Below are 14,370 nucleotides of genomic sequence, written 5' to 3' on the forward strand. Positions count from 1 at the left end.
CCAAATTCAAGGACAAAATATTATAATAAAACAATGCTGCCAAGTTACAAGAAACACAATTTCCCTCTTTCTTCTGGCAGCATTAGAAATTAATAAAATTCTTCTAGACATGTATGTAACCAGGTATCTACAACAGGCCATAAAAAATGTGAACAAGGCACAGTATTTCCTTATTTTTAAGTATTTTTAAAGTATTTATATAACTACAATGGGAGAGTATTACAAAAAAGTATGCATTCAGCGAAAGTCTTTAAAAACAATGCTACAATTTTAAAAACATGTCTACAGAATATAATTTTTCTTTGATGCGCAGTCTTGAATATAAATGTAAGAATTGCAGAAGAACATAGATGACGGTCAGAGACTAAACACACAGTGTATTTATGTTATTACTCAACACTAACAGTTACTAAGTGTTCCTTACATGTCATACATTTCAGAACAACCATGTGAAGCCCGTCTGACATCACTGGTTCCACTTAACAAACAACACAGGTCTCAGTGGGCTGCTCAACTGAGGAAACCTTTAACTGGGGGAGCCAGAGCCCAAGTTGTAAATCTTTAAGTGAAGTTCACTCTTGATGTATTTGTTTATATTAGTCCTATTTAACAGATCGCATACATACACGTGTACACACATACACACACATACACACACCCTCTGCATGCAACATTTTAAAAGGCAGAGGGTCACAAAGTACTGTAACTATCCTATGTACTCATCCTATGATTAGAGTGTATTTGATACCATCACCACAGCATGAGTTAGATTTAGCTCATAATAATTTACAGAATGTTTATTCTACTGCTAGAACTATCAAGAATCACATGGTTAGATAATCAAGGAAATGTAAAAAAAAAAATCTAGACAACTTCGATTTTCTTAAAACACTAACAACATTGTTTTCTTTCTTTTTTTATTGAGTATATTCTTCATTTACATTTCGAATGTTATACCCTTTCCTGGTTTTCCGCCCTCCCAGAAAACCTCCAACCCATCCTCCCACCCCTTGCCTCCAAGAAGTTGCCCTTCCGCCCAACCCACTCCCACCTACCCCCTTCGATTTCCCCACAATGGGGCATCTAATTGAGCCTTCAAAGGACCAAGGATCTTTCCTCTCACCGATGCCCGACAAGGCATTCCTCCACCACAACTGCGGCTGGAACCATGTGTACCCCCTTAATCCCTGGAGTCCTATGGGGTCTGGTTGGCCAACAGACATCATCGTTCTTTCCATGAGGCTACAAACCCCTTCAGTAGCATAACTACAAACAGCATTTCACATAAAACCAACATAGAAGAAAAGGCTCTTAACTACTTTAGTCCTGTAACTAGAATTAAGATGCCAGAGCACACTGAGCAGTATTGTGTGTATAGGAATAACTCATTACAAAGGGAAGCTCTTCCTACTTCCTTAAGGAAGAAATAAATCAAAAGCTTTGATAGGACATGAAGATTTGGTCTGTTTTTGTTTGTTTGTTTGTTTGATGTTGTTTTGTTTTCTGAGAAAGGGTTTCGCTATGTAGACCTGGCTGGCTGAGAGCTCACTATGTAGACCAGGCTGGACTGAACTCAGAGATCCACCTGCTTCTGCCTTTTGGTGCAGAGACTAAAAGTGTAAGCCACTACACCTAGCTTAAGATGTGTGTTAGATGTATGCTGTCATGGCTTGGATCCCAAAGCATGCCCATAGGTCCACAAGCCAAAATCCAGCTCAATGGCCTTTGGCACCACTGGGAAGTGGTGAAGCCTTTACAAGGAACCTGAAGGGGACACTGGCTTCCTGACCCCTTCCTGTTTTTTTTTTTTTTTTCTCCCCATCATTGTGAGGTAAGAGCTTGTTCACCATGTTTTCCTATGAGCCACAGGTCCAAGGGACCACAGACTGAAACCTATGAAATCAAAGTAAACCTTTCCTCTTTATATAGTGATTTATTTATAGATATTTATTTATCAAAATATGGCATGGCAATAGAAAGCTAGCAAACATATGTACTAATTCAGGCCTATTAGCTATGAGGTTGGTAAAATTAGAAAAAAAATAAAACAGAACTCAAGTCATGTTTCCTGAAATCCCAAACATAACAAACTAATTCTATAAAATAACCCTAAAAAGAAATGCAATGCTTTTCAGTTTAAAAAAAAAAGTGACAAGGAATTAATAATATACATAAACACAGTTCTCACCCGGTCTTCTTTCTTAGGCAGCTGATCCTTGATAAGAGTCTTGGTACGCCTGAGAAACCAGCCAGACATCTTTTTTGCAAGCCTGTGCATGGCTTTCCGGCCAGTAGCAAGTTCTCTTTTTGTTGCTGTGTGTCTCTGGCCATGTTCCACTGGGTCAGAAAATTGCTTCTTGAAGTGAATCCTGCTACCTAAAAGTCCTGGTACAGCCCTTCACAAAGATGGTTTAAAAAAATAATTAAGATAAATTACTAATTTATCTAAAAAGAAAAGCATTCAATCCTATTGCTTGTATCGGATATATTTAGTGGCTTACTTAATAACAATAAAAACAAGATGCAGGAAAACAGCATTCCTTCTTTATGACTGTTTATAACTGAAGATGATGGACTAGTAATTTAGCATTTATTTACTCTGGGGATCAACAATAACACGCTAAGACTTTTCACAAGACTTCGAACAATGAAACCTGCCTGGGAATGGGTATTTCTGTAAACAGTCAAGTGACCACTTTTCTGGGGGAGGAGCTGTGATTTAAAGAACCAGAAATCAGGAAACATGAGCAGCATTCATCTAAACACTATCCCTGAACATCCACATGCTCATTTACCAGTCCATGACACACCACAGCTCCTTCATGTTGTTCTGAAGGATAGTTCCAGTGAGGCCAATGCGGACCTTACACTTCACAGCCTTCATAACTTCTGTAATTCGAGCTTTTGGATTCTTGATTCTATGAGCTTCATCTACAATGATAGCTGACCATTCCAAACTAGAAGAGAAAGGGAATAGGTGGAAGAAAGAAACAGAAAATTTCCTTACCTTAGACATTTACACAACACTTTTTTTTAAACCCTAACACCTTCATCCTATGATGATCCTACTGAGTTATCATCTGGCTAAGTGACCCTGGGTCACAGAACACCACTGATAAATATAGAAAACATGAGAAATGAGAAAAGACACAATTTTTTAAGTTCCAACAAAACGTATATGATACTTGTCTTAGGGTTTCTATTCCTGCACAAACATCATGACCAAGAAGCAAGTTCGGGAGGAAAGGGTTTATTGAGCTTACACTTCCACACTGCAGTTCATCACTAAAGGAAGTCAGGACTGGAACTCAAGCAGGTCAGGAAGCAGAAGCTGATGCCGAGGCCATGGAGGGATGTTTCTTATTGGCTTGCTTCCCCTGGCTTGCTCAGCCTGCTCTCTTATAGAATCCAAGAACACCAGCCCAAAGGTGGTACCCCCCACAAAGGGCCCTCCCCACTTGATCACTAATTGAGAAAATGCCCCACAACTGGATCTCATGGAGGCACTTCCTCAACTGAAGCTCCTTTCTTTGTGATAACTCTAGCCTGTGTCAAGTTGACACACAAAACTAGCCAGTACAATTGACCCCTTGTCAACTTGACACACAAACACATCACTATTAAGCCTCAACCCTTACTTTCTTATTCATCCCCAAGATCTAAATTACTTTAAAAGTCCCATAGTCTTTACACATTAAAAGTTCAATCACCTTAAAATGTCCAATCACCTTAAAATGTCCAATATTGTGGGGAGCAGGCACAGCGGCCAGTCTAAAATGACACCTGGTCTGGTTGCCAAGTCACATCACTCAGCAATGCTCCCTCACGTTCCTCTTTAAGAGTCACGTACGCACTGGAGGAGTGCACATGCGCCCTTTGACATCATATTAGGCCACTCCTGGGCCATAGTCTCGATCCTATCACGAGCCTCCATGTGGCAGTCGCTGACTGGTGCAGGCTGGGATATATAACTGAGGCAACGGGCTAGGATGGGGGATTCCTGAAGTAGCGTTCCTGAATAAACTGTGTCGAGAAGAGTCTCCCGTGTGGTCTCCCTTATTCCGCTGGACGGAATTGGTAGCAACACAATATCTTTAAAATTCAAAGTCTTTTAAAAATCCAAAGTCTTTTAACTGTGGGCTCCACTAAAATACTTTCTTCCTTCAAGAGGGAAACATATCAGGGCACAGTCACAACCAAAAGCAAAACTCAAAACTCCAATCATCCAATGTCTGGGATCCAACTCACGATCTTCCAGGCTCCTCCAAGGGCGTGGGTCACTTCCCCAGCTCTGCCCTTTGTAGCACACAGCTTGTCTTCTAGGCTCCAGCTGCCTGTACTCCACTGCTGCTGCTGTTCTTGGTGGTCATCACATGGTACTGGCATCTCCAAAATGCCGCTATTTTCCAATGTAATTAGGCTTCACCAATAGCCTCTCATAGGCTCTCTTCATGGTGACAAGCCTCTGCTCCTATGCATGACCCCTTCAAATCCTGGGCCATCAATTGCAACTGAGGCTGCACCTTCACCAATGGCCTTCCGTGGCCTCTCACTGTGCCAAGAGCCTCAGCTGCTCTTCATGACCCCTTCATGCCTTCAAAACCAGTACCATCTGGGTGACTCTTACACAGTACCAAGTCCAGCCACAGCACAAAATACAACTGTGGCTATCTCTTGAACACACTCTCTGTGCTCTCAGAAAACACTTCCAAGAAGATTTTATCTCAGTGATGCTGGTCTCTTCTTAATCACCATTAATTTCTTAGCTCCAGCTAACCAGCATCAATAGTCCCAGTTACACAAAGGTTTGCTTTAGTGGTTCTGGTATCTTGTTACTTACAGCTGATTCTTCAGCCCCAGCTAACCAAAACCACAGAATCTTCACAATCAAAACATGGCCACTTTAAGAGTCTTTAATCTTCCCTCTGAAATTTCACAAGCCAGGCCTCCATCTTTTGCACTGTTCTTAACATTGTCTTCCAAGCTCCTACAGAACTTTCCACGGAGCTCTTAATATTCTAATGGCTTTTCTAGCTCAAAGTTCCAAAGTCCTTCCACAGTCCTCCCCAAAACATGGTCAGGTTGTCACAGGAATACCCCACTATGCTGGTACCAATTTGTCTTAGTCAGGATTTCTATTCCTACACAAACATCATGACCAAGAAGCAAATTGGGGAGGAAAGGGTTTATTGAGCTTACACTTCCACATTGCAGTTCATCACTAAAGGAAGTCAGGACTGGAACTCAAGCAGGTCAGGAAGCAGGAGCTGATGCAGAGGCCATGGAGGGATGTTTCTTATTGGCTTGCTTTCCCTGGCTTGCTCAACCTGCTCTCTTATAGAATCCAAGAACACCAGCCCAAAGGTGGTACTCCCTACAAGGGGCCCTCCCCACTTGATCACTAATTGAGAAAATGCCCCACAGCTGGATCTCATGGAGGTACTTCCCCAACTGAAGCTTCTTTCTTTGTGATAACTCCAGCATGTGTCAAGTTGACATACAAAACTAGCCAGTACAATACTATAACTGCTTTAGAGAGCATGTTTAGATAATGCTGGAAAAGAAATTTAAACATCATTAAATGACAGTTCCTCCTTTAAGTAACAAACCAGAAACAGACACATCAAAGAAAGAAACTAAATAAAAACCTCAGCACTTTTTTTGTTTGTTTGTTCTTTTGAGACAGGGTTTCTCTGTGTAGCCCTGGCCTTGAATTCAGAAATCCACCTGCCTCTGCCTCCCAAGTGCTGGGATTAAAGGTGTGCACCACCAACACCCACCCGGCACCTCAGCACTTTTTTGAAACTTGTAATGAACACTGTTTACAAAAAAGGTTAGCAGTGATTGCTGTGCATCAGTGAGAGATGGTTTGTTCAGGAACATGGCAGAAATGCTTAAGAGCCAAACCCAGGATAAATGTCAAGAAGAAAAGGAACCAGTCTAATTAGAATATTGAAGCACCGCAGGGCGGTGGTGGAGCACGCCTGTAATCCCAGCACTCTGGGAGGCAGAGGCAGGCGGATTTCTGAGTTCGAGGCCAGCCTGGTCTACCAAGTGAGTTCCAGGACAGCCAGGGCTATACAGAGAAACCCTGTTACAATTGGGTGTAAAATATTGAATAAATAAACATCTAGAACTTAAAGGGGAAAAAACAGATACCACACGTAAAAATAAACAAGATATATTACAAATCTAAATATTAAAAAAAGATAAAATTTATAAAAAAGATCAATCTTCCTGATTCTAGCCAGACACAAACTTCTCAGAAGTTTTTGTAATAAACTGGATGTTGTCAAAGTTACAAACTTTGCCCTTCTGAAGAGACCATTTAGAAAATGAAAGAGACAGACTGAGAGAAAACATCTGCAAAATATAATCAAATAAAACACCTGTATATGGACTATATGCTACTATGGCTCAACATCCTAATCAAAAGATAGGCAAATCATGTCAACTCACTGAAAATACACATACTACAAATAAGCATGTCTATAGCTCAGGAAGAAAAACAGGAGAATAAACTGCCATCACTGTAGACTTACGCATTGGTTTAACTTCTTACTCCAATACAATCAGACATTCTTTTACCTTGCTTTATGTTGAAATTGTATCTAATTCCTAATCAATGAGACTCTTCTTTATAGAAGTATGCCATTAATAAGATAAAGAAAATGATAAACTACAAAAGCAGATTATGCATAAGACCCAATGAGATAAATGGATATAAGCAAGGATAAATTTTACATGGCAACAAATCTACATAAATGGACATAAGAATAAAAATAAAAATACTTAAAAATGTTGCTTTATATATTTGCTATTGTCGAGAAAAGACTGTATTTTGAAGATATTGTATGGATGCTTCCTTTCTTACCCTATACGTAAATTTAGTGTCATTTAACAACATTTAACATAGAACTCCCCAAAGTGTCAAGTATGAAGTTCACAGCCATAAACATAAAGCATTCTTGCCAACAATGTCAACCTGCATGCAACAAAGCTTTTAGGCATGGCTCAGTTTACTGAAATACAAATTATGATCGGGATCACTCTACATGGGTGAGTATAAAAGATTTATTAAGTCATGACCCAAACCTTTACTGAATCCTACTTTATAGATATCAGCTATTAATAATATCTTAAGGATAATTAAAGAAATTTTAATTGCCTTCTGTTCGTTTTCCCCTCATCTTTTAAATTTTTTACTACTTTCCTTTATGTATGTATGTATGTATGTATGTATGTATAAATACCTATCTGTATGGGTACACACGTGTACACATGCCATGTGAAAGACAGAGGTCAACTTTAGAGGTACTACTCCTTAGGTGCTGTCCATCTTTTTTTTTTTTTTTTTTTTTTTTGAGACAAGTTCTCTCTCCCTGGTCTGGAGTTGGTCTATTAGGCAAGATTAGCTAGCCAGGGAGTTCAAGGTACCTGTCTCAAACTACAGATGTGTGCCACAATTTTCAGTGGGTTTTAGGGAATCAAAGTCAGGTCCTCATGCTCCAAAACAAGCACTTTACCAAGTCACCAACCCATAAGACAAGGATAATGAGGTATAAAGAACACAAGCTTAGATATATAACAAAATTAAAATATGGGCTCAAGATGTCATGCTATGTGAAACTTATGAAGTCATTCACTAGTATACTTAGACAATGTGTATATTCATGTGTATAAGTGAACTCACATGCATGCTCACTCACGCATGCACAGAGACACACATGCATGAATGCACACATATGCATACACAAAAAGATCTATGGGCTCTAACTATTAGGTAGATAAATACTCATATACATTTGTCCAACTTTTCTACAGATTCCTTAATTTAAAGGTACAAAAAGATAGAACCTCTCTAGAACACAGAAAGGAAGAAATGAAAAGAAGATAGACAAGATGGCTTAGAGAAACAGAGAAAACAGTCTGTAGTCAACAGCAGAGCAAGCCAAGGAGCACTCTGATGCACATGTGTAGTTCTTAAAAGACTAGGGAGTAGGAATACTGGATGACTCAGGAAACTAGAATCACATAAATATCCATTTGTTCAAGAAGTTCAAAAATAATGATACTCTATAATACATGCATGAAAACTATTCTCATGTAAGGAAATAAAAGGCAAAGTATGGCAAAACCTTAATTTTCTTTAAGAAAAAAAAAACCAGATGATACACAAACATCTTTAAAAATTATAGCATAAATATGTTGTTAGATATGGATATAAAAGTTAGATATGATGATACACACTTGTAATCCCAGCACTCAGAAAGTGGAAGCAGGAATATCAAGAATTTAAGGCCAAAGGCTCCAGATGCATATGTAGCAGATGATGGCCTTATCTGGCATCAATGAGAGGGGAGGCCCTTCGTCCTGTGAAGTCTTGATGCCCCAGCATAGGGGAATGCTAGGGTGGTGAGGCAGAAATGGATGGGTGGTTGGGGAGCATCTTCATAGAAGCAGTGGGGGGAGGGAAGGGGTAGGGGGTTTTTGGAGGGGAGACTGGGAAGGAGAATAACATTTGAAATGTAACTAGATAAAATAACCAATAAATCTTTTTTAAAAAAATTATGTTAAAAAAAAAAAGTAAGACGAATTTAAAGCCAGCTTGAGGTATACAGAAATGTTTGGCTAGCCAGGGCCACATGAAACTATCTAAACACCAAACAAAACTGAACAAAGTAGGGGAGTGCGGAGGATAGGCAAAGGAGAGACAGATAGACAGACAGATAGCCTGACTGAGTAGTGTCTGTAACAGCTCAAGGTACAGGTTAGGAGGAGTGTACAAAAAACAAAAACAAAAACAAAAACACAGTTTTATTTGGCTTTTTACACATATTTAAATCTACCAACACTTCATAAAATATAATGAGCATAATAGTAATAATTATATATTGTTCAACAATAGTATACCATGCATTGTCTACTCTGTGGATTGTTTATTATAAATATACAGATCGTCTAACGCACAAAATAGTACTCACTCAGATCTAACATAAAACATTAAAGTATACCAAAACCAAAGACATTTGAACTAGTAATAAATAACAACAAAAAAGGAATGTCCTCATTTCTCTACTTTTATAAATATATGGCTTACAGTTATATAATTTTTGGAACTCTTAATACTTATGTCACATAAAATAACCACATACATTTCTTTAGCAAATATATGTTAAAATACAATAAGTATTGAAACATAGAAGTTAAATATGAAATCTATGTTAAGGAACACACTCTAAAAGGACAGGTAAACAATTAAAATATGACTATAAGAGAATTTATTACATTTATCTAATCGCATAACATCTAGTTTTCAGGTAACATGCTGGTTTAAACCCTGAGGTCTGGAGTTAAATTAGTAATCAATGTTAAAACCTCACGTTCACTACTGACTTGACTGTGTAAACTTGGACAAATTACTTAACAATCTCCCCATAACCAAGATTACTGTTTTCTGCCAGAATCCATAAAATAATAAAATACAAACTTAGCATGGGGTAAAATTAATAACCCAAGCCTACCTAGTAAAATCTAAGGTTACCCACACTGCATTAAATATGAATGGTTTAAATATCTACCTCACAAATTGCCAAAGCTGTCATAATGGACATTAAAAATAAAATCACAGTTTAACTAAATTCTACTTCTAAACAAAGTCACTAACAATATAAAGAAAATGTTGCAATAAAAGGATGGAAAAACTATAATGCACAGTAGGTATAAGAGGACTGTTGGCAGTTATATTAGTATTAGACAAAGAAATATAAGAAACAAAAAATAAAAGGTACTTTTTAAAAAAATTTTAAAAATCCATCAAAAAAAATCAAAATTTGAAAATGCATATGAACCTAAAAACAGAACTTTAAAATGTATTACTTAAAGTTACAGAACTGAGATATAAATAACTACATGATTTCAAATCTCATCTCAGAAATTATAAACCAACCCCAAAGGAAATCAGCATAGAACACTAAAAACTACGCAGATCAATCTAGACATCTTGACACTTAAAGAACACTGTACCTAGCAACCACAGAATAAACTTTTCAAGTACACATGCATTACAAAGATATAATTCCTATCACGATGTCATGTACTATATCTCCCTAAATTGAGTATAAAACAACAACCAAAAAATACTCACAATGCTAATGTTGGTGAGATGATGAAGCTACAGAGCCCTTATACAATTCTGTTAAAATACAACGGTGCAATCACTATGGAAAACAGGTTTGCAGTTTCTTCCATTTGAACCTGCACTTACTCTAAAACTCAAATATTCCCTCTCATTTATCTACCCAACAAAAATAAATACCTTATGTCAAAAAGGGCTTCCATAAACATATTTCTTGACATTTTACTTGTAATAATAATGAACTAGAAAACAAATCAAATAACTAATTTCAAATGATTGGGTAACAAAAAGGGGAACATATTCATAAGACAGAATACAACTCAACATTTAAAAAAATAATTACTGATTTACTGAATGGTTCAGAGGAATCTTAAAAACATGTTGGATAAAGATGAATGTGGAAACTCTCAGCCAAACTGCATTAACAGAATTCTCAGGAATAGCTTGAAACAGTCTGTTGTGACAGAAGTTAAGATGTGTGTTCATGGTGAGAACTGCAGAATGTTTGCCTGTAAGGAGGAGGACAGTTGGGATAATACAAATGTTTTCTCCCTTGCTTGGGATAGGGGTTGAGCTCAAGTATTCACTTTTCAAAACAGGTGTCAGCAAACTGTGGCTATTGGTCTAAACCCAGATTGTGAATAGTTTTGCACGGTCAACAAACTAACAATAGTTTCATATTTTCAGTAAGATGAAAAATAACAAAGAATATTCCACAGAAACCATGTATAACCTCAAAATACTTACTAACTGGACCTTTACAGAAAAATCTAACTATGCCATGTCAATATTCACAGCACTATATAAGGTGCCCCTTAGTATCTGAGGATTGGTTCAGAAACCAAAATATGTGGAAGTTCAAGTTTCTTACAAAAAATGACACAGTATCTGAAAATATAATGACATATATATCTTCATGTATTCTTCAAATAATCTATGTAATGTGTAATACCCTCTACAATGTAAATGCTATATAAAATATTAAACTAAGTTGTTTAGGGAAATCATTAATTTGTTAAAGACACATTTTTCTAGCCATGTGGAATCCATGGAAATGTAGGCTAACTTACTACATGTAAAAATCACTATTGATTATTGTACACAAATTCAACCTCATTAGGATAATTCTAATGGAAACTTTCCACCTGTGCTTGAATAGCCCATTTTGGCAAATGCAGATCCAATTCATCCTGTCATTTTCTAGATGAGATGACTTACCCAAATCCACACAGCTTTGTAGCATGTTTTCTAGTATATTCTCTTTTGTTACTTTTGAGCACAGGCTCACTATGTTTGTTCATGCTGGCCTTAAATTCATGATCCTCTCACCTCAGCTCCAGAGCAGGTAAGGTTTCGTGTATGCACTATCTCATCTGGCTACATTGTACTATTAAGTATGTCTGTGTGCTCTCATGCCAGAGCATTTTAGCTGATTTGAAAGAATCACTTTTAAGGTAGTTTTCTGCCATTCTCTTTCACTGACTATAACTCATACTGGTTAAGACCATGATATTTTAGCACTTAAAAGATTTATTAGGTAAATCACTCACATGTCCCCTCTGCTTATATGTTTTTGGTACTTGTCTGTTATCTAATAAGGACACCTCATTTTGACTTATAATCCTATGTAAATGGTCCAAGTTTTTCTTAATCACATCTTTAAACATGATTACATTCTAACATTGGTACCTATACACTTGAACTGGGAATTTGGGCATAAACTAGGCCAGAACAAATCTCTTAATTGGTTTTCTTCTATCAACATGGCTCAACATACCAATAGGAGCTTTTTTTCTTCATAACCTGCTGGAAATATATCAGGGTGTGCTACTGATCTAAGGTGCAGATCAAAATGTTCTAAGTGGTTTTCAATATTGTCGGCATCTACACAAAGTGCTGTGCAAGGGACTTCGAACTAATCTTTCCACTCTCAAAAATGGACTCTTTAGAAAGGAGTCCTGTTCTGAGTTTAAGATTACAATATGAAATGGTAGGAAGCTGTCCAAATGGACTCAGCTATCACTTACTATTTTTTATAACCCTGACATGAAAATCAGGCTTAAGAAACTTCAGTTTGAGCCATGATATAAAGATGCACATGACTGATATTAGCAGCACATCGACAGCACTACCCTCATGAGTTTACCTGTTAAGCTCCTCCAGACACAAGCGCAGTGTTTCATATGTCGTCAGAGCAACTTCACATTTCCTCTGCTTTAAACGAATCAGCTCATTGTCTTTTTTGCTACCATGTAAAACAGTAACTCTGAAATATCCCCAGGTATCCAATTCATCCTTCCAGTTGTAGAGGACAGAAAGAGGAGCAACTATTAAGAACATCTAAAAACAGGAAGAAAAGTATACACATTTTAATAAGAACTCCAACATGAAATGGCACAGTATCAACAGTTCCACTCTTTGATTTTGATGCTGTGAGTAAGTAATTAACACAACTAATTGGTTTGCTATATGTGGACAAAAAAAATCCTCAAAAATATTCTTTGCTTAATTAGCTTTTTGTTAGAACAAAGAAGAAAACCCACTGAAAGGAATAGTTATTTTTCATTTCTATTCTTTTTTTTTTTCTTTTCTATTCTTAAAGGCACTAAAGAAGAAAAAAGTAACTCTCTAAGAGAGAGAACAGTAACATTAGGATCCCAACAAATGGGCAGCATCCTGCTCTGAACAGTCTTCTGGAGTTCCTTTCTTCTCTTTCCTACTCTCCTTTTCTCAGATTCTCTCAGTTGAAGGCATGAAAAACTGGAAAACTGGAGCAAGTAGAGGACCTCCACTTAGATTTCTGTTAGTAACTTTACCTGTGCTTATTTCCACATACCCTGCCTTCCCACCTGTGACAACAGGTTAACTGTTTATGTCTTCAAAGACAACAAGGTTTGAGTCTACTCATTGGCTCCCATCTGTCTTTCTATCAGTCTAGAATCAACATGGTAAAACAAGCCCCAGCCTTCCCCACACACCAGCTTTATTTTTATAAAGGACCACTTTTATCAACTGGCATATTTTCCAAAACAAAACAAAATCAAATTAAAACAAGACAGAGCATGTTTTCTCCACTGCACGTCTTTGGCTACCAGGCTCCTCCTTCACAGCTAATCAAGCAATTACTTGTGTTAACTACTTACTCACAGCATCAAACTCACAGCTTCTCAAGACTTATTGACACTTATTACTTCTATCCCCTGTACTCTACTGAACTTCTAGCTATTTAGAAATAAGCTATAGTTTGGATATGATATATTCCCCAAAGGCATATATGGTAACAGCTTGGTTCATGGGGAGATGGTGAGACTTTAAAAAGGCCGTGTCTTCTGAAGGGAAATTAAACTATTGGGAAATGGTTCAATGCCCTTGGAAAATATCTCTTCTATCTTTTTCACTTTGTCCTCTGTGAATAAACAGCTTCCTGTGCCATATATTCCTATCATGGTGTATTGCCTCGCCACAGGCTGTAAAGCCAAGAAGACAACTGATCGTGAACCAAAATCTCTAAAACTAAGAGCCAAAGTAAACTTCTCCTTCTTTTAAGTTACTTATCTCTGGTAATTTCTCAGAGTGACAAAGTGGATTAATTCAGCTTTCAAGTAGAGCAATCTAGTTTCCACAGTGGTGCTTGGAGGCTCCACTCTTCATTTTTAACCCTGAATATCATTCTCATCAACTACTTAAAACTTTTTATGTTTTTACTTTTCTTTATGACCAATACTCCTAGGTTATTACATAAAGATGATTATTGGTAAAGTTTTCTAAAGGTTTATACTTGCTCACTCCCAAAAGATGAAGAAATAAAACATACTATAAAAGGTTTTGTGTAATGTCTCATTGGGCAATTTATGACCTGTGAGAAACAAAATATATGACTGTGTTTGTAAAGAGAAAGAAGAAAACAGAAGTCTAGCTGAAGCTAACTCCTTACCCCATTCACTAAGCACAGGAGCACCTTCCCATCTGGCTTCACTTCAAATACCTTTTGCTATTGTAGTTTACAATTTAATTTTTCTTCTACTTTCAAAAACAAAGTCAAGGCTCAAAATGCTATGTCCGATTGTGATGTCTCTCTTTGAATTTTGTATATTACAAGATGAAAATCCTGGGTACAAACTCCATCTGTGTACTCAAGAGTTTTCTACAGTTCCAGTAGTTCCTACCCTTACAACTGCAGTGCTAAGAATTTAACCCACACCTGTCACTTCAGAAGTTGATGAGATGTATAC

At 37.4% G+C, this 14,370-nt stretch overlaps 1 protein-coding gene across 11 annotated transcripts in view; it reads right to left on the reverse strand.

Annotated features, from left to right (window-relative positions):
* The window catches only part of Ercc6l2 (ERCC excision repair 6 like 2), a 127,714-nt gene that overhangs the window by 69,083 nt on the left and 44,261 nt on the right, over nucleotides 1-14,370 (reverse strand). For 9 of the 11 annotated variants that reach the window (XM_052157653.1, XM_052157651.1, XM_052157652.1 and 6 more), the window contains 3 exons: nucleotides 12,285-12,478; nucleotides 2,796-2,957; nucleotides 2,189-2,396 (listed from right to left, as the gene is read on the reverse strand). In XM_052157653.1, coding sequence (XP_052013613.1) covers nucleotides 2,189-2,396; nucleotides 2,796-2,957; nucleotides 12,285-12,478 — 564 coding nt within the window. The remainder of the gene's footprint in view (nucleotides 1-2,188; nucleotides 2,397-2,795; nucleotides 2,958-12,284; nucleotides 12,479-14,370) is intronic. The other 2 variants (XM_052157655.1, XM_052157658.1) reach the window with 2 other exon arrangements.

Source organism: Apodemus sylvaticus, chromosome 14, assembly GCF_947179515.1.
Source record: "Apodemus sylvaticus chromosome 14, mApoSyl1.1, whole genome shotgun sequence".
Taxonomy (NCBI): Eukaryota; Metazoa; Chordata; class Mammalia; order Rodentia; family Muridae; genus Apodemus; species Apodemus sylvaticus.